Below are 25,043 nucleotides of genomic sequence, written 5' to 3'. Positions count from 1 at the left end.
CTTAGCCTGTTATCAAACGGCTTGCTGAGCTTACAGCTCTATCTTCTACTCCATGGGGAATTGACTGGCAAATTCCTCGCTCCTTGGGCAGCGCCTAGGGAAGGTGCAAGGAGGAGGCTCAAGAGCCGCAGCTGAAGCAGCCCGGAGGTGCACAGATGCTGCGGGAATCCTCCTCTTCTGTCGGGCAGGGACCACCTGCCCCAGAGGACGGACAAAATGCCTTTTGGTCTCTGTGGACAGAAAGACAAGGTGTAAAAAATGTTGAAGGTCACACATCTGGCTGCTGCATCCTGCTTAGTATTTGAGCCACAAAGCAAGCGCCCAGTAGAGGGCTTAAGCAGGCCACTAAAGGAAAGGACTCCCAAAAACCACACAGGGTGGATGTAGCAAGGAGAAAGCTGTTAACGCACAACATGAGTACGGTGGTCATTATATAAAAAAAGATTTAAATAAATTCGGTAAATGAATGCACCCTAAGATGATTCAGTGGAATTGCATCACTGCAAATAAAACTGATAAAGCACATCAGTTTTTTAACCTCAATCTTTTAAAAATTTGAACATATCGAAGGACACAGAGGTAGACACAATGCATTAAGTCCAGAAATCCTTCCTCAAAGAAATGTCTGCAGAAAATACAGTTTGAAAATATAGGAAGACCAATCAGTTTGAGGACCAGGCCTCCCCTGCCAAGGGCCTGTCCGCCTACCCCGAGAGCATCACAGGCACAAAGAGAACTGGAAACTGCCAGTGAGAAAAAGTGAAACTATAACCGTTTTCTTTATTTTGGTAACTTTTGTGTTACTGGGAACTTCAGTTTTCCATCAGTGAAGTGCCTGAGAGAATAAATAAACATCAAGAAATGGTAGTGAGCGAAATAGTCTGTAGTTTGTTCTTCCCTCTGTTGCTCACATGTGATGACTTGGGCTTTTGACGAGGCAGTACATTTTTATGATATTTCTGAGTATCTTGGGAAATCTTAACACTCCTAAGGGCCTAAGGAAATGTTTCCTTTTTGTTTTGAAGTGTCAATGATTTGACTGGGTGGAAGGAGCTTAACAGGCACCCGTGATGAGGCAGGACTTTCGCCACTGCCGGATTTTCAGACTCTTTGCTTTTTTCAAAATATCCACGACTGTTGGATTTGAAGATTTTTCCATGCAGGTGGGTTGGATGTGATGTTAAACAGCTGAAAAAACTCCATGGAGATCTGGGGAGTGCGGCTCAGGCTGTAGCGGGAGGTAACAGAAAGCGGGAGCTCGGTGGTAACAATGTGGTGGCACAAAGTCCTGAGCAGCCCCACGGAGGCCATAAGGTTTCTTACTACGGCTCCTCTCGTCTCTTACCCACGCTTAAAAATGCAGCTAAATCAGATGTAAGCTTGTGAAGCTTGGGTTTAATGGACTAATTAATTTGCACCAAATTCTACCCAGGTATAAAGTGCAGAGCTTTCTTCTGGTGGTGAGAACAGAACTGAAAATGAACTGATTTTTGATTTTTATTGTGATCCCTGCCATCCGCACACATCTTTTTGAAACAACGCGAATTGCTTATTCATCCTCCGTCTATTTTAAAAGTAATATTTGCAACTGAATTTCTTGGTAACGTTTTAAACGCTGTGCAGACGAACACGGTGCGGATGAATTTTCTGCAAAAAGCAGGCTCTGAGTTCATTCGGCATTATTTTCTGACCGATAAAGCGGAGCTTTACTTCCACGATGCGCTTAAGCTCTGCGGCCGGGGAGCGCCACGCTCCTCCCTGGGCCAGAAGAGGCCCGGCCCCGCTCGGCTCGGCCCGGCCCGGAGCTCGGCCCCCTCGCCCCGCCCCCGGTGCGGCCGCCTCCGGGCTCCGCCGGGCCCCGCTCCGCCGCTGCTGCCGCCGGCGCCATGCCGAGCGGTGCGCGGGACCTGTACCGGCGGATCCTGCTGCTGCACCGGGCGCTGCCGGCCGCCCTGCGGGCGCTGGGGGACCGCTACGTGAAGGAGGAGTTCAGGAAGCACAAGGCCGCCGGGCCCGCCGAGGCCCAGCGCTTCCTGCGGGAATGGGAGGCAAGTGCCCGCCGCCCCGCGGGGGTCCGACCGGGGGGGCCGCCTCCCGAGCCGCGGGCCCGTGGCGGGGCTCCGAGCCCGGCCCTCGCTGCCGGCGGGCCCCGCGCAGCCGCCGCCCGCCTCCCGCGGCCCGGAGCGGCGGGGCCGGCCGGTGCGCAGGGGAGGCCCGGGCAAGGCCCGGGCGCCCGCCCCGGTGAGGGGGACCGGCCGCTCGCAGCCGCCCTTTAGCCGGCGGCCGGACCGTCGCTCGCCGGCTGTGGCAGCCCCGCTGTTACCTGTGGCGGCAGCAGCTCGCTGGGCTTCGCGTTGTGTAAGGCTGTGTGCCACAGCACGGGAGATAGGAACGGCCTGGCAGCGCCCTCGCTGCTGGTTGCCGCCGAGGTCTGCGCTGCTGCTTGGCGGGCTTGGAGAGGCGAACCGTTCCTTGTAACTCTGCGTCTCTGGGCAGGCTGTCTCTTATGGTTCTTATTCCCTTGCCTCATCTAGGTCTGATGATAACTGTGCACACACGAGTATATGTAACAGAATGACAACAATTATATAATTAGCTATATATACATATATAAAAATATATACCCAAAATTATCTGTAAAATTTATAATAATCCATTATATAAATGTGTATATATATAACTACATACATAGCTAATTGTATAATTAGCTAAATACATAGGTGTAAATAGCTTCCCCATGAACTTGTATTTCATTTTTGAGTGACATTTTTTCAGAGTGTTTCCTAAGGAAACCAGTCTTACGTGAATGTGGCTTCTCTGCTTCCCCGCCTCGCCTCTCCCCCTTTCTCACCGACGACAGAAAAGCAGATGGCTCACAGTGATTAGGATGTAACAAGTTTCAGGAGCGGCAGAGGAGGGAGACCCTTGAGGTGCTTTCCCCACGTGCCTGAACTCCAGCAGATGCCAGTTTATTAATAGACCCCAAAAAATCCGCACGACAGGCAAATGTTATAGACGCTTCGCCGAGGAAAAACTTCAATTAAAACATGAAAACAACTGCAAGCGACAGATCTATAGACAAGCTTCCCATTAATTTTCATGCTCACTGAACTACTAGTTCGGTAGTATTTCTGAATCTCAAAACTATTTTCCTTTCTGTGGCAGAAAACTGTATTCTGCTCTGCTCTGGAAGCTGGTTAGCATAGGTAGCGTCCAGTGCCTCCCAGTTTACCAACGCAAGGATAGTGGGGGGAGAGCTGACCCATCCCTCCCACCTGCTGTAGCTGAAATCTTTGGGGGTAAAGCAGCTCCATTACCCCTGCACTGGGACATCGGGAACCAGCAGGGAGAACGCTGCCTGGTACTCTCTTCAGAGGAAAGGAATAAGTGTATTTTAATTGCCGCTTGCCAACTGATAGATCCTGAAATCAGGAGAATTTGTATCTACCTCTCAAATGCCTGATGCTATTGTAATTCTCCATTGCCATTTACTTGATATTGCCAAAAGGTTTCCGCATCGCTGCTTCCAATTTTAACAGGAGCTAAAAAGACAAGTTACAGGTTACTATTTTCAGTGCTAAAATCTTCCTTAAAATAGTTTCAGAAAAGGAAGAAAATATTTACATTGAAATAGCTTTAGCCATTTCTGTGAAGTAAACAAATAGTGAAAATATTTCTCAGTTTTAAAATGTTTCAAAAGTAGATTATAGGGAAAACTGTGAAAAAAATTAGACTATAAGGAACAGAAGTCAGATTTTGAAACCTGACATTTAGTGCGATTAGCTATGATATGTTCAAGGAAAGGAAACTGATTTAATAACTGTTTTGAGTGTGTGTGTATAAAGAACTTTGCAAATGTGTCTGTCTTCTAACAAGATGCCAGGAGATATTAGCACATCGTTAATGTGGCTCTTCTTTAATTTTTGTTTAATTTTTCTCCCCCAAATAATCTGTTTCAAGGGTGGAATTGAAATCAGACTTTCACATTTTTGGCTTGTGGGACTCACTCTGCATCTTACGCTATGCTGTGGTTCCCAGCCCCTTGAAGGCTTGAACTAGGTAACTGAGGAAGGTGGACTGTAGACGACTTGGATTAGGTAACAGAGAAAGATGTTCTAATTCATGTTGGAGTCTTCTTTGCACCCTTCCTGGGTAGCAGAACACTCTTTTAATCAGAAATAGGCACTAGAACGGTTCCTGTGAACACACCAGCGTACCTGTGAAGCGCCCAGTTCTTGAAGGGCGTATGAATCGCACAGTTAGCAGCGCGCGAAGCTGTGGTATGCTACTTCACATACATGAACGTAACTGTACTTCTGGCCTCCGTATCTGTTTTATTAAAAAAAAAAAAAAGATAAAAAACTCAAACAAAAAAAGCCCCAAACAAATCACTACAACGTTAATACAAAATGATATTTCTATTCCCTGTTAAGTTTCAGCCATTTTGGGGGGAAAAATGCAAAGTTACAGCTCTGTTAACAGTATTTCGGCATGTTGCACATGTCAAGCACTTTTCTTCCCGATTTGCTTGTTCATTAAGGTATGTGTGTACCTTACTGTATGCACTTTAGTGTTGTCAATATTCAGCTTCCATCTGGAAAGTTCTTTCCTCTTGTCTTCTGTTGCCTGCAGGGTGTCTGGTACAGTGGCATGATGTCTCATATTACAGAAAAATAGCATTCATAATTTTGTATTGAAATAGTATATCTTAATGTATATTCACCAGAGGGTAAAGATTGTGGATATGATGATTGCATCAATGTTTCTTGACTTTGAATAAGCATTCAGTATGAAGTGTGATCTTAATAAGCCACCCCATATGCTTTTTGAATTTAAATTTTCAAGGGTCACTTATTTTAACATGAAACTACTTGACTTTCATTAAAACTCTTCAGGCTTTTTTTTTGGATAGTCAGACCTTCTGTGTGTGTTTGAATATACTAGTTCATAGTCTGTGTTTGTGGTATGCTTCCTTGTCCTCCAATTGGATTTGTGTTTGCTAATTGTTTAGTTAACAGGCCTGGCATTTTAATTGCATTATGGTTGTGCCAAACAATTTTTTTTCCCCTTGGTGTTTAAATCATGCTGATTAAAGGGAACTGGGCACATTGATTGTTTATCAAAGAAAACAAACGGAGCAAATTCCCTTTATTTCTTTGAAACATGGTGAAAAACCTGTAGGATTTTACTGTTAAAAGCTTTAAAAAGAACTGTTAAAGGAATCTTAATTTTACAGGGCATTCAAGCAACGGTAGCTTCTAATATTGCCGTAATTCTTTAATATTAGGTTCTGTTCCGTGGCTTTTGGGAAGAACCCAAGTCTCAGTGCAGGACCTGAATACTCAGCCTAAGTCTCAAACAGGAGTACAGGCATTTTGAATATCCTTACAATCTACAAAAGCACAGGTGGAACATTAAAGGGAGATTTCTAAGATTAACTTTAAAAAGAAATGGGGGGGAAAAAGAGTTAAAAAAGCTCCCAAATGATATTGTCTTATTATGTGGATGATTCGTATCGTTTTCACGTAAAGGAGATGAGAAAGGATCCTTTAGTTTGCCATGCACAGGAATTGAGGGGTTTAGTGTTAGAACCCAACTGCGTAGATGGCTAATGTCATTTTATGGGAAACCTAAATTGGCCTGTTTGCGTTTACAAAACAGGGAAACTATCCTTTGAATATTCTTGGAAGAGTTCTTAAGTTAATAAGACTGATAGAAACAGTCTGCAAGTATGTATACATTTATATAAAAGTAGAACAATGTAAATTTTGTGTTTTTCCTGTCATTGGTGTTGGATTGATCATTTGCATCTTTAAACCTGCTGGAAAGTATTAAAGAGGGATACAAAGAAAGCAGGCTTTGTTGTTCAGGAATTATGGTTGTTCAGGTAGATTCAAATTAAGTATATAAATTATTAATACGTGTTCCTTTCTATTTTCTAAATACTTAATATTTTAATTAAAATAATTGGTACTCATTTACAGGAGACAGCTGATATAATTAGATTGATAGTGATTATTACCTTGGAATGCTATTGAATTAACGTTGACAGATATGATAAGTGAATTAGTTCAACAGTCTTCTAAATCATACGGTAGCTGATGAGAATGCTTACTGCAGAATAGGTAATATTAAGATAATATTGATTACTTTATTCCAGGTTACAAATGATATACTGTAGAATATTTAGCTAAGTAATTTCAGTAATCACTTGTTTTACATCATTTAAGTGAATTCTTCTTTTAATTTTGAAAATGACCATTTCATACTTAGCTTATTTAAAAAGCCTGACCCTGTAGATGGGAAGGTTTGGACTATTTTGAGATGAGCAGAATCATTCTGCAGAATTACATGACATTTTCTCTCGTTTAATAGATTGAATAAATTGCCTTTGAGATGCTTTGGCCACTCTTGACTCTGAAAGCCTTTTTGTAAGCTTTCAGATGAACTGAGACTGATTCGGGAGCTGGCATCTGCTGTTGTATACTCAGAAGAAAGGTGACTTTTTGTTCATTCCTGATAACAAATCTAGGCATTACATTGGTAAAATTAAGGCGGAACTGTAGCTCTCTCTCTGGGGAACCTGGTCATGTAGCCTCTCAAGAACGGCTAATTTTTTGAATCAGTATGATATTTGATATGATACAAATAATTGTCATTCATCAAATTTGTTTTCAATTGCCCGTGTCACTTGCAGTGCTTAGTTTGCTGGGATGGTTGTGGGATGGTCTCATGATACTTCCCAGGACATAGTTGTCCTGATACATCTTTTTCTGCTTGTGAGTGGATACACTTACAGAATTTTTTGCTTTTTAATTCTTTGGGCTAGTATGATCTTCCCACCCCTTCTTGATTTATTTTTAAGCTTCTGGCACTCAAAAATACATTGAGATGTTGAAAGGAGAATTTGAAGAGCAAATAGCCAAAGAAAGTTGGATGGGTGGAAGAGGAAGCTGTGGCCAGTACCGGAGTCAGACTGGGATGGGAAAGGGACGTATGGGTTGCCCTTTGTACTGTCTTTCAGCAAATATATAGGTTCCATAAGTTTAAAACTGCTGCTGACTTTCTGTATTCTGCTCTCACTTTCAGTGAAGTACATTTATATAAGTGATCTTTTCTTTGTCTGACAAAGAAGTACATTTTTTTGGAAGTGAAATATGACTTTAAGGTTTTTGCCATTTTATGACTTTTATTAAAGTTGTGAAATAGGATTTAAGAGTAGTATTTCATTGTAACATTACTGGATACACTGGAATTTGCTTTTAGTGATTTTTATGGCTATCTGGATGAAAACCTTGTTATTAAGAGTGAATTCCTACTGAGACTTATGTATTTAGCCCCCACTTAAGGTGTTCACTGGGTGTTAATTTGTAAGAACTAAATTGGAGACAATTTCCTCTATTTTCTCTGATATTTCTTGAAAGGCAGGAAAGAATTTCTCACTTTTCTGAGAGCTGCGGAGTTGTGGCTGATAAAGTGAAGAGCATGTGGGATTCGGGTACGACCAGCCACAGGACATCAGCCTGCTGCTCTGACCTGGTGTTCCTGGTGGCCTGCTTTGCTGTAAGATTTGAGGTCTACCTGTGTAAGATGGCAATTTTGCCTCGGTGAACCCATGATTTGGTGCGTTTCCTGAACCGGCATTCATGTGCAATTGTCCTTTTGACCAAAAAAAACAAAGGCAAAGGTTGACCACATGGATCCCTATAGCAAAGTTTCACGGTGATAACATCCTTTTCACATTATGGCATCACTTCCACTCTTTCAGTGCTCCTTCAAATTTGGGTTTAGAAGCAGGAGCTGGTGTCCGCTCCTCTTCCATGGAGAATCCAGGTGGTCTAGGAGCTTTCTCATGCAGAGAGACTTGGGATAACCTGGTGGATACCCGCTGGCTTGCGCGCGGTGCAGGCCCGTCATGGGAAGGGGCGTTCGGTACTTCTCATCTGGAGAGCAGCATCATTCTCTTTCAGATTCATCTGCCCACTGCTAAGGCCAGTGATTTCGGTGTGGTTATTTTTTTTTTTTTTTTTTTTTTTCTCCTGTGTACATATTGGTGTGGGATAGCATATGATTAACTTCTTTTATATAACTTTGTTATGTGTGAATACACTACATTTTTTTTCCTATTTCAAAAATGGTGTGGTCTGGGGTTGATGGAAGACAAGACTTAAAGGCAAATGTGAGATTTTGTTTTAGACCTTTACTGTATTTTCCAAATTCAAAATTTCATAAGCTGTGGCACCAGTACTCTCAATGCTTCTGTCGTGTTACTATGCCAATTATCTCTATATTATCATATCTATGATTGCATGCAGCTAGTCAGATGGCTATCCTGATAACTGTGCCTGTCTGCTAGTTGCAGTTTTTATTTACAACTGTTCTGACACAGCACGAAATAATATCTGAGTCATTGGGGCCACATCAGACGGTAATGTCAGTCACTTGTGTGTGCCAGTCACCTCAGGTTATAATACATTGCAGGATACATTCCACTGAAGTGATGGAACTTTGTATAAATAACGTGGTGTGCAAATAGGTTTATAAATTTCAGATGATTTGATCGTTGCATGTATTTGTAAAGTATATGACATGCCTTTGATATTTAAAGTGTGGCATTAATTAAATCCCAACTGAAATTTGTTGGCAGAGTACAGCAATTTTTAGTAGTTATAACTTAGACTGAGGAGTTTAAATTGCTGTAGAAGTGGGGTAAATCTCTAATATGCCTAACAGTTTATTCCTTGCATTGAGTAACACTGGCTTGGGAGATGAGCAGGGCATATTTATGTTGATGATTTCAGATTCCAAGACACTGTAGCAGTTTTGTGTGTCTGCTCATGGATACTTTCCTAATGAGTACAGGTTTGTGACAGCCAGCGTGTGATTAGATCTCTAAATAAGAAAATAGGAATGGTCAGACACAGTAGAAGCAAAACCAGCAATGGTGCATTTACAGAATAGTCAATTTAAAAGGTAATTCAGATTTCCATCTAGTGGTGGTATAAAATTCTTTCCGAGCCGTATGAGACACAGCATGTGCATAACCGTGCTAGCTAACATACCATAGTACTTGTGTATGTGTTTGAAACTTAGGAAATTGAAAGCCTTTATTATGTATAAATTATATACATAATAGCACACAAGTCTCAGGGCCTCCAGATTTTTTTAAGTTAGAGCTATATTCATCAGGAATCTTATTTTGGCGGTGTGCATCCAGATCCCTGAGTGCTCTTTGAATCTAGCAGTTTATCTTATTTGCTGCAAATTATCCTGATTCCGCTTTTTCAGTGTGCTTTGACAGCCATTTCAAAAAGTTTAATTCGATACAGGTTACAGAAAGAAAATTGATGTCTTATTGTCTTTAAGTTGTATGTGTGCAAGTATGAGTCTTGTTAGATTTCTTGTTTCCTCTTAGACTTAAAAAAAAAAAATGAAAGAGAAGGAGATGAGTATTCTGATTGCTTTGCCCCCATCTTGATGTTCCAGCACTGTCTATTTTTATTACTTAAAGTATTTTACAGTAGAATTTAGACAACCTTACCAGGTTAGGTTTTCAGATGAAGATAATATCAAGGTAACTAATACACAGATCTTTTGAACTTTGTTGTATTTTAAGACAATGTAGTAGGTCAAACACACAAAATGAGTGTGAATTGGAATTGCAAATTTATAAGGATTTCTGCTTGTTTGTTTTTTATTGACACCTTCCTTCTAGCATTTGTTTGGCACTTGTGTGAATATTGTCAGTTTGTAGTGTTTTGTAAGCATGGTAGGTTTTACTATGTTTTCAGTGCATTTCCACTATCAACACTATAAACACTGCCAACTTTCCACAAGTGCTGTCAAGTACCATATTTTGTAATTACTGCAATAATATTATGAGTGCTGTAATTGCGCATACTGTATAGATGTGCTTTTCTGTCCTGTGTAGACAGAAAATTGATATTTTCTGCGAGTTAAAATGGAATCTGGAACACATCTGAATAATTGTTTCGGAGGGTTTTTTTTTTTTTTTTCTTCTTTCGGAGTAATGTGAGGTGACTGCACAAGTAGCATTATACAAATTGGAGGATTTTTAAAGCCCCAGACGTGTGTATCACATCTGAATATAGAGCTGTACTTAGGACACAAGGATGTGTTTGGACCCATTAAGGGATGAAGGCTTTTTTATACAGTTCAGTAATATTAAAGTCGGTTCATCAAATATGTTTTTTGCAAGAAGCTGAACCTCAGATTTTGACTTCATAATCTTGTATTCAGTAGCATCTTTATCAGTCTTCATGTTATTGTAGCCGTCTTTCGTAATGCCAAGAGCTTTGGCTGTTTTAACGTTGAAGCTGACTTTATCTATAACCATACGTCTTGTAATTGATACCCTGCTGTTTATGCAGCTCACTCCTGGGAATACACTGAGCAGAAAATTTCTGCTGAAATATTTTTATTTCTGTGTCTCAAAGCTGCTAATTTCAAACTGCGTTTTTTGAAGGATATGATTTGGAAAACATATTTAATCATAGTGTCTGATAAAATGTTTGAATTTATAGGTTTTTAAAGGTCATTTCCAGAAGTAATGTTAATGAGATATTTCTAATGAAATGTTCATTGTTCTAAAAGTAAGTTAGAAGTGGTACTAGAAGTAGAGTTACTGAGTGTTGGTTTTTAGGCTTAGTGATATGTGGGGGGCTTGAGTCCTGTTAATACACTCCTTTTTTGTTGTTTCAGGGATATTAGTGAGAGACAGAGCAGACTGAGGCAAAAGAGAGCATGATGCGCTTTTTTTTGCCCTTGCAGTAACTAGCTAAATCTGTAGAATACCTTCTAAATTGATCTTGCAGCCATCTTTCAAGACTGGCTAGCAACTGATCCTTAAAACGTAGATGGATGTTTCCTTGTGCCATGAGAATTCCTGAATGAGGTAAAATTGATATACTAGTTTTATGCTATTTTAAACTATTTTTTTAATTCTTCCTGAAGTATTCTATTCTATAATTTAGAGGAAATAAACAGATCATCAGGTGACCGCAACATTCTTTCTTTTTTCTTTTATTTTTTCTTTTTCTGAATCTGAACCAGAAGAAGCCTGTTGGAAGGGTTTGAACTTAAGTCCCTATCACCATTGCTTCTTTGGAGATTTCATGACTGAAGGTACTGAATTGTGTTGGTAGTACTGATAGCTGCATGGAATGAACCAGAGCAATTGGTTTATTTTCTGTGGACCACCAAATACCGTTTAGCTCATTATCAGCTTCTTGCTTTTTATGATTGCATAGCGGAAGCATGTGGTCTTTTGAATTGAATTGAGTTTGTATGTTGTTTGATGTATATGCAATCTGTATTGAGGGAAGAATTCATATTATATGAGCAATCTTTGAAACTTCATCACCTTCTAACTGAAGTCTGTAACGCCCTCATGAGTAGTCTGATAGCTGATTTTTGACTTGATAAATGAAGTGTCCTTCATAAGATTGCAGTTTTTGAAGTGTACACATGATGGCAGCAAATACTTAAATTGAGAAGGCTTGTTCTTGTACCATAAACAAGTAGGATATTGACTTTTCTAATGTAAACTAGAATTTTCACAGATTCAATTCTTGTTAAATTATTTATTAAAATACATATTGAGATTTGTGAACATACTGCTGCAGATTTTGAGAAGGCTTTTTAATTCAAAAACTTTACTGTGGTTTCCATCTGATTTAGCCATAATGCTTTTATAATGTACTTTCTGGTTTTGATTTGCATGGGGGTAGTTTGCTACCTCAGTGGCAAAATGCAGCAGCTACCCCAGTAGTTTGCAGTGTTTAGCATGGCTACCGTTTGATACCCTGGCAGGGAAAAAGGCACCTACAACACTCTCTTATCCCTCAAAGTGTTGCCTTGGCACTTCTGGTTCCCCAGTGGTGCTGAAGTTTGCTTTTTTGAAGCCCATTTTTGTTTTTCTCTGTTGGAGAAATATATCTGATGTCTCTACAAAGAGATCTCGTATATTCCTCTTTCATGCTTCCTTTTGTAGGGTGCTGATCTCTCTCATTTTGTGATGATTTTTATTTAAATTGTTTTTCACAACTGGGTTTGTAGATGAATCAAACCTGTGATGGAGAACCAGCCTAAGATAAACACCCTGCACTAGCCTCCATGATATCATAATTAAAAAATTAAACAAAAAATATCCTAATGACATTCTAGGAACTTTATAGCCTGCCAGCATATGACTGTACATTTTTCAACAGATGTTGGCATGTTAGAAGTCCCTTTTTTCTTGCAGTTGGAAAGTTCTTGGAGTTCTTTAAAGTCTTTTTCTCATAGTCTTGTGATTAAATGGTCCAACATGATAAGTTTGCTTCATTTGTTCCTCTTCAGGCTTTTCTCTGGCACATTTATCAGCTTAAATACTTTCTTCTTCCTGTACTCCTTAATAGATGTATATTTTTTACATACCGTATAGTATTTTGTTCTTTATTTTTCCGCATTGCAGTCTTTCTTTCCAAGTTCTCATCTTGTAATCTAGATCAGTAATGCCAATTTTCCAGCAAGCATTCTTGGCCCAATGAAATACCCTTAGTACCTCCATCAGTGATCGTGCCTAGACTACGTCTTGGACTCTGCACTGAAACGTTCAAACAGCTCCCTGCTTTCCACCTGTAGACTTCTAATGTTGTGGGGCTGGACGGGAGTTGGGAAGTGCTGTGACCAGGTCCCCAGTGGAGCGATGAGGATACCAGGGCTGAGTCTGTGAGCATGGCTTGTGTTTATCAACAGCCGCCTCCATTAATTTCTAAAAGTTGTACAATTGGATGATTGTTGAAGTTTCAAATCAACATTGGATAATGGTAGTTGGATAACTGGCTGGTTCTTTAGCCTTAGATCTGATGTTAGATGCCATATATTATAACATACATGGCATAAAAGCACATCTTTGCTTGCTGCTATGGTATCAGGAAGGGAGATAATTATCAGAGTAGCTTTCTGCTCTGGTTTCATCTCACTAACCTGGCAGCTGAGAAGAGTCATTACGAAATTCTGATCAGCCACGGTAGCCGCTGGTAGAGTATGCCCGGAGGAGATGGAGCCTTGGTATGTAGACACAAAACTCTCTTTTTATAAAATTATATTTTGTTTTATTTATTTTATTATTTTCATAAGGGGTCTATTGAGTTTTAAAGTGATTATATTTTTGGAAGCGTATAGTAATAGCCCAATATACATATTTTTTTTCACCAAAAGAAAAACTTTATTGTTAATAATGCCACATTTTAGATGCTGTTGCAAAGTACGTTGGTATTACATGGTGCTGTTAAGAGTAGGAAGTTTTCTTTAAAAATGAAAATATAGTATAAAAACATGTTTATTCCTACTTTCATTCCCGGACATGGCTAAAACATTTAAACTGAATCTCTTTTTCTTTTTTCTGTCCCTTCCAAAATCAGTATGGCATGTGTCAGTCATCCACCATGATATTTTAGTCCAAAAAGATATAGTCTGCCACAGTTACAGGAACTATGGCTTGTAAGAGTAGCACCTCGTGGAAAGCATAGGTCAGCTTTAGGCTGTGGTACAAGCAGGTTGCTCTAAAATTAAGGATATTCTGTTTCATGTTAAATGACTTGTTCTGTATATGTACTTCATTTACAGTAGTTTAAATTTGATTTAATGCTTAGAATTAATTTTAAGGTGTACAGCAAATCATGATATTCAGTTGTTTTCCAGGCCTCCTGAATTTTTAAATTCAGTTGATTGTTCACAGTGAAGCACACTAGTGAGCTTTTTAACATCCGTTACGGTGAGTCATTGTAAGGATTTATTTAAGAGATCCATGATGTGAAAAGTTTTAATTAAATGACAGATGTGTGTTATGTCCTTAGTGGTTTACAAAGATGACATCTTGTATAGCTGTGGGTTTTTTTTTTTCACTGGTTCTGCCACTGCTGACTAGTAAAAAGAAATTTCATAGGCAGCACTGGCAATGTCGTTCTGGTTCATGGGCAATTCAGTACCATCACTAGAACAGAAAGGACTTACATGGTTAAGGAAAACATCATCATCCTGTCAGTCAAGAAGCAAGTGAAAGTTGCTTTGTGAACAACGTGAACTCTGGTTTTCCTTTTTGTTCTTGTTTTTAATTTTATTGGTGAATCTGATTTTTGCGAAGTGCCTATCTGCCAGCAGATGCCACTCCTCAGCAGCAGACTGGTTTCCCAAACTTGACCAGATAGAGGAAAATAGTTGTGGTAGACCTTTGTTTTTAGAAACATTGATGGCAGTTTGCCTGGGATTGTCTTTGTTTTCCTTGACAAGAACAACCTATGCTATAAACAATTAAATATTTATCTTTTACAATGGAGCTTTTAAAAGTTTTGTTTCCTGCTGGTGCATTAAACCTCAGGGCTGGAAAAATGGCAGTACATAGAGTATGATGCCTTTGTTCTTCAAAGTTTTGTGTAGAGCAGTATTTTAGCTGAATAGAGGATCCAGAAATCTTTTAGGACTCGGGAAGCTTCATTATGGAAGCATTTTGGGTGGTGGAAAGGTGTCTGTATTGGGATTGCTGAGAAGGTGTAATGAGGAGGATGACTTAGAAGCCCAGGTCTCAATGACTTGCAATAGGACAAGTCTTTATAAAACCTTTAGGCATGTTGAAAAAAAGCTGGCCAAGTTGTAAGTGCATCTGCCAAGAAAGAACTAAGAAGCTGTGCAATGAAAATAGACAAGGGAATCCAGCGCAACAATATTCTGTTGTTTGTCTTTTCTAAATTTTGGAAAGACATTATCCTGTGTTTAGCTGTCCTGGGACATGAATAATGGCATATTGCTGTCTCCAAACTTTAAACAACCATCTTTTTAACAGGTGATGTTTCGGATGTGGGCGAGGCCTGTCTTGGCCTCTGTAGATATCTGCAGTAGAAGACTATTTTGATAATTGGTAAATATGGTTGGACCAGCAGACCCTGGACTGAGGTGATGGATGCCATCTTTGCAGCCTCGACATCTTCCATCTGTATGGATCCAGTTTGCCAGTATTGGAAGGCTTCCCGCTATGGCTAATGAGTTGTTGATTTTTCACACACATCCACCTGTGTGTGTTGTTCTAAAAGGTTTAGTTTTATGTTCCTGGTGAGAGAAGATCTGTTAACAATGTAGATATGTATTTTGTGTCCCCCTCCCCCTTAAAAATAACGTGGACCACTTTCTTGTTGCCGGTGGGAAACCTGTGATAATTGCGGGATGCTGTTTGAACCCTGGAGAACTAACGGTGAAAAAAGCCATCTGTGCCAGTATCATTGCATTCCTGCATGTTTCCTGGGAAAGGGCTCCTTTAAATTGTAGTTTGGGTTCTATAGTTTGGGTTTTGCTTGAAGGGCAGCCTGAGAACCTGCAGGGTTGGAGCAGCCCACGTGTCAGTTTAGATACGGCCCTTGCACATTTGCTGCTCTCTGGTCCTTGGTGCTGGTTTTACAGCATTGATAGCTCTTGATTTTCTGGAAAGGCCATAATTGTAAGATGAAAACGTTTTGTTTTGCTTTGTTTTTTAAAATTTAACTTCCTGTATCTGAATGTTTCAAAACTAGGATGTTCTAATTATCGTAAGTGTATGTTTTTCCAGCGGTAAAGATTAATTTCTGTGGTCATTTATATTGAATTTATTCTGAATGGAAAAATGTAAAGGGATGCTTAAAAATATTTTAGTCCAGTGGAGAACAGCAAAACAATTAAAATGGAAAGATTAAGGTGGAGGGTCAGCATTGACAACTACATGTTCTTCTCCTGAGTATAGATTGTCTGATTCCAGATAAATATTAAGCTGTTTTGTAAGAAATGGGGAAACATGGAAATAGTATTTCTGAACTATTCTGAGTGATGTGTTCATAAAGCAGTAGAGGTTTGCTGTGTATTGAAACTCATATCCTAAAACAGGATTTGTCTAATGAATTGGTCCAAAGAGGAATGTCACCATTAAGTATTTGAAGTTGAACAAACTCATGATCATAGATATTTTGTGTGTGTGTAGCTTGAAAATGTATTTGAGACTTTTTCATCAGCGTTTGTTTAATAATTACTTTACCAATAACCTATTTTTGTAAAGGGTAATGTGGAATTGTTCAGGGTTCTGGACCTTGCTTTTGTATTCATCAGCTCTTCCTAGGAAATTTTATATTCTGCATTATGTTTTATTTGCATCATTTTCAGGAAAAAGTTTTTCTGACTTCTTTTGACATTATAACAAACGTATATATAGATACACACTATACATATAGGGTGTATTTCAGGGGTTTGGTGCCACCTACTTCATTGAGTATTTAATGGTTTTGACCTGCAGCAAAGCATGTTAAAATCATAAGATGATTTCGGTGGATTCTTCTGAAATTGCAGATGTGCTGGACAGTTTTCTCAGGGGATAGCAGCAATGTTGTACTGCCTCCTGTAGGCATATGGTTGAGTCATGGTCACCTAATTGGTAGCATCAGTCACAAAAAATTGGAACATTTTCCCTTTTTTTCCTGAGTTCATGGTGGCAGAATTGTCTGTCATTGATAACGTTGATAAGTCCTTTAGGTTGGAAGGCGGCCAGTTCAGTGGGTGATGCCAGTAGAGGGGCAGTGAGTGAAATTTGAAGGAGCAAAATGAAGTGTAACAAGATGTTGGCTGCCTGGATTATGGAATAGTTCCTGAAGGAAACCAAGATCTGTTTGAAGAGCTTTTAGGTTAGTAAGAAGGAAAACAATCTTGAAATTGTTGTACTTTTAGTACAAAGTATGTTGGACAAAATAATCGGCATTCCAACGTGCTGCAGTTTGTAACACTGTTGGCTGAAACAGAGCAGAAGTCTGGAGGGGGTCTGTTCAATGCTTTATAGTTTTCCTGCTGTTTTGTTTTGACTTTGCTAAATTGACATACATCGAACTTTCAAACTCTGTTACTGAAAGTATGCTTGATTTTGCAGTGACTGGCCTTTTTGAAGACCACTGGGTACTTTTTAAAACATACTCTACAGAGAACAAACTTGAGGAATTTTTCTGCCATATTGTCATTGTTACTTGAAAGGTATTTCTTCTGTTAATAAAATAAAACATGTGCAACAGAATATGAGGAACACTTAGTATAGTACGATTTTTTTTTTTGTTTTTTACTAAGTAGAATTGAAAATTTGCAAATGGAAGACAAATTTGTATCTAGCTTAAGGAAGTAAGATAATTTTTTTTGTTGTATTCAATACAGCACAGCTTCAGACAGTAACTTTTATCTAAACTACTCATAAGTATTGCTTATGGATGAGACAGGAAACTAGGTACACAAGGAAGGACAGGGAAAACAGAAAAAAGAAAATAGTGGATTTTTTTAACTGGAAGTAAGTTGAAGCATTGCTGTGCAATAGTAAGGAGGAAAATAGTAAGGATTAACGAGCCCACCAATCTCTCGCTATTGCTTGCCTCACTAGGAAGTGTGGAGAACTTGCTGTAGGTGAAGGTGAAATTCCTTTCTGCTCTTTTACTAAGTATGAAGGTAAAGTCATTAATGTATCAAAGTATTTGATTAAGAGACAGGAGTCTGAATTTTGTAGTTGAAGAACTTAAGCATTTACCTGTTTGCATTGAAGCAAACCTTTGTATTAATTCTGCTTGATAACGTATTGCTAAATCCCATCCCTTTCAGGTGGTGTACTCGGCCACCTGGAATCTTCACAGGCTGAGTGATACGGTTTTAGACAAAACTATCCCAATACAAAAGCTGCACATCACAGCGGATATTCTAAGCCAAAACCAATCAGTGTATGAAATAAGGATTTGGCTTGGGAATACACCTCTTGCAGAGCGTGGTGGGATCTTTTAGTTTGACCGTTTGGCCCTAGCGCTGCCGGGCTAAAGCTGTGTACTGCTGAATGGGATGTGCCTGGGGCTGCTTTGGAGCTGGCAGTGGAACAGCCCGTGTCCACGCTGTTAAACTCTTACCCTCCAAAGCAGGGTGGCCACATCCGAACTGCCTGCTGGGAGCGGTCCTCGATCTGTGCAAGCTCACCGGCTGGGCCCGGGGGTTGTTCGGGAGAAAGCTAGTTATCCTTAATCAAAACCTGTGCCAGGGACCGTGGCACCAAGCTCCCAGGGAGCGCGGTTGAGGTCTGGTACCTTCTCAAAGTGTTCCCTGGCACTGTTTTAAGTTGTTAATGCAGACAGAGCTCTGACTCCTCTGCTGTCAAGTACAAGCGCTGCTTTTTTTCTGGATTCTTTCTCTCTTGCATTATCAGATTCTCATCAACCGTTAGATTTATCGAACTTTCTCCAAATCAAGAGTGGTCATCTCTGGAACCTGTGTGCAGATCTGAGCTGTTCTAAGGAACAAGTTCTGAACTCTCTCGTCCGATTCTGTTGCTGGTCTGGTAAAATAAAGGTAGACTCTCTAGGCCTTTACGAAATTGCATGTCAAAGCTGGGCGCTATGTCTGTACAGCAGCAATTGTGAATGTTCTGCTCTGAATAGGTGGAAAATATATTCCTGGAAGGAAAAGAAAGCAAAAAAACCCCATTGCTGTCTTTCTAGCCAGGAGGGATTGCCAGACGTGTGTCTTGTTACTCCGCATCCTAGAACTGAAAAATGTTATTGGAATACTACTATTTCTTTAAAATTTCATTTCTGCCTCAATTTATTGAGAGTGTTCACTGGTATTAACCCTTCCAGTGTCCTCTTGATAACATACTTCAGCTGTCGGTCATACTTGCTCTTTGCATTGATAAGGCAAGTAAGCACACTTTCTCATGATTCCCGTTTACTGACCTGCTTCTGAAATGTCATGGGCCAAGTTTAAACTCTCATGGGCCACAGCAAATGAGACTATGACATTGTGAAGTTTATTGGGTGCAGTGCCTGTAAGAGGGTGTTGTATGGGTGAAGAGCAGCCCGAAGAAGCCCGGTTAAACTTGCTTGGGTAATGATGGGTGTAGAGGAACTCACGAGTTCCCTGGAAAAACTAGAGCTACTGTCATCTCACACAATACCCCAAGGATAAGCAGACAGAAAATGCACTTTGTTTCTCTTTGGGTAATGCCAGTTTCTGGATTAGGGCGTTTTATGCTTTGTTGTTGTTGAGCCTAACTTGGTGAACTGGAATCTTTAAGATGTACTGCTTGTAAATTTTGATCAGATATTCTTGGAGTGCTGTTGCATAATGTGTATTGTGTTTCAAGTGGAAAGGAGGTTTTGTTCTTCTTTTCACTTGCATATTGTACAAATAAAGCTTCAATGACTGATTTAGTGAGGAAACTAATAAATGCAGTCTGTGTTTCTTTTCTGAGAAATAGCTGCCAATGTAGTTTTGTGTTTGTTATGAAAGAATAGGATGGAAACTAGCTTATGCATACATTCAGTAAAAGCTCGTGTTCTGATACAGTTGGAATAAATCAGCTGATTATTGAATGATGATAATATTCTATTACTAATCTCTTAAGTATGTGTACTTGTCTGTCTTAGGGAAATTTGTAGTTGGTGTAGTTGTTTTTATACATTTGCCTTGGGGGGAGGAAAGAACTCTTTGTTATAGTACAGTATATTCAGTACTGGAACATTTAAAAAAAATCTTAAATCTGGTAGTCCTCAAAACATAATGTCAGATCTTATTGGTAACCTGAGAATTGTATTTTAAATATTTTTTACTTAGGGATAGTCATTAAAATATAACTTGAGCTAACCTTGGCTTTTTAATGAGGAGAGTAATAAAGCAGAGGGAGCCTGGAAGGCCTTGGCTGGAAGGGGCCTCTGGAGCCCCCTACTCAGAGCAGGGCCATCTTAGATCAGGTTGCTGGGGGCCTCGTCCTGTCACAAATCCTTGTGATTTTTGCTGTTTGGTGTAGAGGATGTGGAGAAAAATTTGACTTACAGTATAATTTTCAAATGTTAGCTGAGAAAATTCCCTAAGTTTCTGGTGTTCAAGCAAAACTAGCGACAATGATAAAAGTCAGAAAGTCATAATTTAAATCAGCATTCACAACTAAATGGTACTGAAGTACAAGTGCTAGCTGAGTACTCTGAAAGTACGTGATCACTGACACACATTGGTATTCTTTGTGGGACATCTAATCACTTGTTTTCAATCCAAGAGTAATATGTCCTGAAAAATTGAAAATCATACTGTGTTGGGTTTTGCCTAATAATTTGTTTAGTTTATATATAAATGTAACTATGTAGGTGTGATGTTGGCTATGTGTTTACATTTCAACAATATGTTCAGTATGCTTTAGTTTAGTTTATCTGATTTTATATTGAAACACAAATCAGCCATATAAATTACATATGTGGCTGAAATGAGCGTTAATGTGCTAGACAGTATGCAGTGTAACTGTGATGGAAAGACTTTTAAAGCAATTAGCAAGGGCTTGGAAAACAGTATTATACTGACGTGAATGCTGTCTATATTATTATTAATAATAATTGATTGTCTGCGCAATTATTTGCACAAATACAAGCTTTTAATGCACAGTAAAAAGTATAGGTAGGAATAAATTAAGCATATGAGTTTGTGCAGATTTTCCTTTTGAAAATCAATTCCATGGTATCCAAAAGACTTAGTTCCAGTCTTTTATGGCATTACAATTTTAGGATGGATTAGCTAAATTGATATCTAACAGTGCTTCACTTGAATTTATTTAGTAGTTTAGCAGAAAGCATGCAACAGTGTGTAATGGATTTAATTGCAGTGTGAATGAGCACTTTGAATTTGTTTTATTTGGCTTTGTCTTTTTTTTCACCTTCAGATGTTCAGTTCTGTTGTGTGAGATGAAGTTCTCATGACCCCTTGTACTATTTAGCATATCCCATTTGTTGATTAAAGCTTTTGTTACAATGCTGCATCTATCACTGGCAAGTTACCAAGTTACTTGCCAAAGGTTTCCTTTTTCTGGAGAAATGGGACTTTTTTGTTTGTTTTCATTTGTGATTAGATTGCTTGTCGGCAGCGTTTTTCAGGGAAGATAGGATCCTAAAGATATTTCAAATAGGTAAGATAATTTTGACAGCAATTGTGGCAGAACTTTCCCAGGGAAATTCTCCACCCACATGATGAAATAAAGCATTACTAAGCTGGGTTCTGCGAAAGAAGATGTTTTGCAAAGCTGTTACTTGTAAAATCACTGCTATAGTGGATATAGCAAGCAGTTCAGTGAAGATGAGGAGATCTGTTACATTTTTCTCATAAATAAATACAGTAGAGTACAAATGATCCCATTGTTTCCCCCCCATTGGTGTATGGTCTTGTTTTCAGTGTTTTCCTCTTTTAAGAAATTAAAAATTCATGTTAAGACGTTATGTTTTGACATAGAGAAGATAAATTATGTTTTGTTCTGGTTTTCTAGGGCAGCAGTCAGTAGTGAAGGCTAGTCCTGCACTATAACAGCAGGTGGACTTTATGGCTGAATTTACGGTAGCGCACGTGCCTGCGGGTCAGAGATCCACAGGGAGCCGGGGTGAGCTGGGAAGCGCAGTATGGTGCGGACACCAAAGCGATGCCTGGCCATGGCCCTGGGACCAACCCGTGCAGATTCCTTCAATGTCTAGCCCATAGGGACAGTTCAGCAGGCAGCCTACAAGTGGGTTTTGGTGTAAACAACGGTTTATTCTAGTCTACCCATCTTTTCTGTGATAGAAAAGGGGCACGTGCTGGGATGGTAGAGGAACCCTCACAATCCGATGCCTTCCTGTGCAGGGCCAGTGCTCAGAGCTGTGACCTGCTGCATCTGCGTGCAGTGCTCCCCTGCTGCATCTTCATGATGCCGGTGAGCAGGAGGAGTTTCCACTACATCACTAAACAGATTTAGTTTGATTAGTCTAAGCTCTCCCCTGGACCAGCAGCTTCACAAATGCAGTGGGATTGATGTTACTCGGAGGATTATTTTTTTTTTTCCTATTTAGCAAGCATTATTTTTTTTCAGAGGCACATGAAACATTCTGCAGGACAGCAAAGCATGCTAATATTCATCCCCCCCTTAAGACTGAAATAAACCCCTGCTCACGAAGACTCCATAATTTACCATCAGTGTGGTTCAAGGGGAAGCGTTGCTGGGTGGTAGGTGGTATAACTGTTATTCAAGATTATTCTGCTGGTGTCTTCAGGCAACTTATTTGAGAGTTTTTCCCTGTTCACTATTTTGGCCTAACTCTATAGTGAATCCTGTGACTAAATTAAAAAGCAGAGTAGGTTAATTGGGAGTTTACCTTAAATAGGTAGCTCTGAAAGCCATCCTGCAGAGTGGAGAGTGAGACAAGAAGCCATCCTGAGTCTAGCTGCCTACTTGTGGGCAGATGCACACAAGACTTTCTTTTCCATGTTTTTCTTGGCTAGCAATCAAAATTCATTAAGGTATATAAACAACTCAAAGAATTCAAGTTTTTATTGTTCGTATAGCATTGCATTGCTTTAAACAAGTCCAGAGTCATTTTAAAGCCATGCAAATGTAAATTGAGATAATTCCTGAATGTTGAAAAGTCTTGAAACGCAAATGAAATCTCTTGAATGGTTTTAGTAGTCTCTGACTGGTAGAAACCTTGAGCCAACCTATTTATTCGCATCATCAATGGATGGCAAGCAGAGATTTTTCTAGAACTTATTATATAGTCAGTTTGAAAAGTCTTCTCTTCCTGATCATATACAGTAGAAAAAGGATTTGTTTCTTAATACAGTGTAAATAAACAGTGCGGCAGTTTGACATTGACGCTAATGATAAAAGTATCATTGTATTAGTGTAGAGAGAGCATCTGAGCCGATGTGGATGTACCATACCAAAATGATTAAATAGTACCACTTAACTCAGAGCAGAGGTAGTTTATCTTGGGGGTTTTTGACGTACAAGTAGAATTAATATGCTACACTTTCCATTCTTGATATCTTCTCTACAGGCAGGCTGTCCTGCTCCAAATGTTAACACTTTGCCTATAGCTGAAGACCGTGGTGCTCAGCTGTGAAAGTACCTGGGAGGCTGGCAGCCAGAGCACAGAGCTAAGTCGGCTTAGCCAAGCTTAACGTGGCACGTTTGCATTTCTGAAAGGTTGCCTTGATGTTTTCCTGGCTCTGATGTTTTTGCGTTGTTTTTAAAATGCTTTCCTTTAGATTATTGAGGTAAATTAACTTCTATTCCAGTTCAACACGTATTTTTGCTTGGGACTGGATGGCTTGTGGTTACACAGAGAAAAAGGAGAGGTTCTAGGTGGGTGAGAATTTTTAGGAATAAGTAGGCAGTCTGGATTTTTGTTGCGAAAGCTTAAGTTTTTGTTAAATGAGTGTTCATTTCAAAATGAAGTACACACAACTCTAAGCTATTTGACTTACTTGATTTCTGTCCCTTTATTACTTCCCTACCCTGTTTTCCCTGTCATTTGCTAATTCAAAGCAAGCCCCCTTTAATAGTTGGAAAACCTCCTGCACTAGCAGAAACAAAAAAGAAGGAATAGAACAAGATTTAGGTGAGTTAATTTTGAAGTTTTTGTTGTCTAGAGATTACAGGAGAACGTGTTCAGGCTTGAATTTGATACGTATTTGATCCTCCCAAGAACAGTACAGAATATTTTATGGAGTTTTTCAGAAGTGCTTTCAAATTAGCTGTCTCTGCAGTGCTTCATTGATTTTTGAAACTTGTTCAGCAGATCAGTGAATTTTCCTTTTTCCTTTTGTACTTAATCCCTCCAGTCTCCTGTGACAGCCCAGCCCATACTTGCTGTATTGTGACAGACGCTATAAAAATCCTCTTAAATGTCAGAGCCATTGGATAAAGGGATAAATAGATACAGACTTGCAGATGATTACAGAAGTTTTGGTTTTTTTCAGATTTGGGGGCTGTGATGTAGTCATTAGAGATGCATGCTCCTTTATAGCAGCTCTCGAACATACTGACAACACATTTGTTTTCTTCAGTTAACTTGTGTGGCTACTTCTGAAGCAGTTCAGAGATTGTATAAAAATCTGCAAGTTAAAAACCCTTGGTAAGGTACATAGATTTGTAGGCGTTAGAGTTTTTTGACCTTAAGAAACTGCTAAAAGTCAGCACAAATTTAGAATTATGTTTAGAATGGGAACTTTTAGTTTCTCTGACCTTTTTTGTCTGCACCATATCAGAGGACTGTGTGGCTGCATATATGTTGTATCACAATGTTTTAGGAAAATAAAACAGAATAAGGAACTTGCTGTTGTAATTTTCAGAGCAATAAAACCAAAGAAGAAGGAAATGCTGTGATTTGTTCTATTGCTTGGAGGATATGGAAACCTTTTTAAACAATTTATATTATTAACTTCATTTGACAGAGGTACGTTTATGTGTATACAAAGTGTAAGTCTGGTCTAAAACTTTAGCATCTTTTTCTGCAGCAAAAAGAACTTTAAAAATTTGCACTGGGTCTAGCACACAGACTAATGAGTTAATCCTTTTTGCCTTTTATTAAGTACTATGAAGTACTTGTTAATTCCAGTAATAAGCCTTCTTTCCACAGAGTGAGTTTACAAATATAAACCAGTATGTTGTTAGTTGTCTTAAGGAAAATGTCAGTTACATCAGGATGCATTTATTTTTATAGAGGTGCCCTGTTGCTGCTGTTTAAAAGCAAGGAGGACTGAATGGTAACCAAATGGTTGTGGTCAAATACACTGAGTTATTTCTATAGAGCAGGACTTTCAAAAGTACCAGACTGAACGTCATACTTACCTAAGTAACACCCTTATAAGAATTAACCTGTGTTTCCCAGTGGCAATGTTTTTTTATTTTTGAAATCATACAAGTCCACCTGTATGTAGGCTTTCTTTTATTGATGGCCAGTCTCCTAGGTAGTCCTCTATGAAGAGCACACCTCAAAATGTTTGTGCCATGTTGAAGAAGCAGGTAGATAAACTTTAATGACTCCTTGGTTGTCTGTTTTAAATGCCTCCACAAGCACCCAGGTGGGGCTTGGCTCTCTCCCCTGTTACTAGAGGGACCCTGGTAAGACTGGCCAAGAAATCAGCCTTTGACTCAGTATTTTCTGTTGCCAAATTTCCTTTGCTAAATTAGTATCCCATATATTGTATTGGAACAGGGAACG

General features: G+C 39.4%; 1 protein-coding gene across 2 annotated transcripts in view; it reads left to right on the top strand.

Annotated features, from left to right (window-relative positions):
- The first annotated feature begins 1,817 nt into the window (after window positions 1-1,817).
- Window positions 1,818-25,043, top strand: part of SDHAF3 (succinate dehydrogenase complex assembly factor 3) — a 39,174-nt gene continuing 15,948 nt past the window's right edge. The window contains exon 1 of one of the 2 annotated variants that reach the window (XM_087774421.1): window positions 1,818-2,048. In XM_087774421.1, the coding sequence (XP_087630547.1) occupies window positions 1,887-2,048 (162 nt within the window). In that variant the 5' untranslated portion in view covers window positions 1,818-1,886. The remainder of the gene's footprint in view (window positions 2,049-25,043) is intronic. The other variant, XR_015708176.1, reaches the window with a different exon arrangement.

The sequence above is a fragment of the Nipponia nippon genome, unplaced genomic scaffold (genome assembly GCF_047370975.1).
Source record: "Nipponia nippon isolate SJK-2023a ecotype South Korea unplaced genomic scaffold, ASM4737097v1 scaffold_1, whole genome shotgun sequence".
Lineage (NCBI taxonomy): Eukaryota > Metazoa > Chordata > Aves > Pelecaniformes > Threskiornithidae > Nipponia > Nipponia nippon.
The sequence above is the reverse complement of the archived record's forward strand: the minus strand, read 5'-3'. Positions and strand labels throughout refer to the sequence as shown.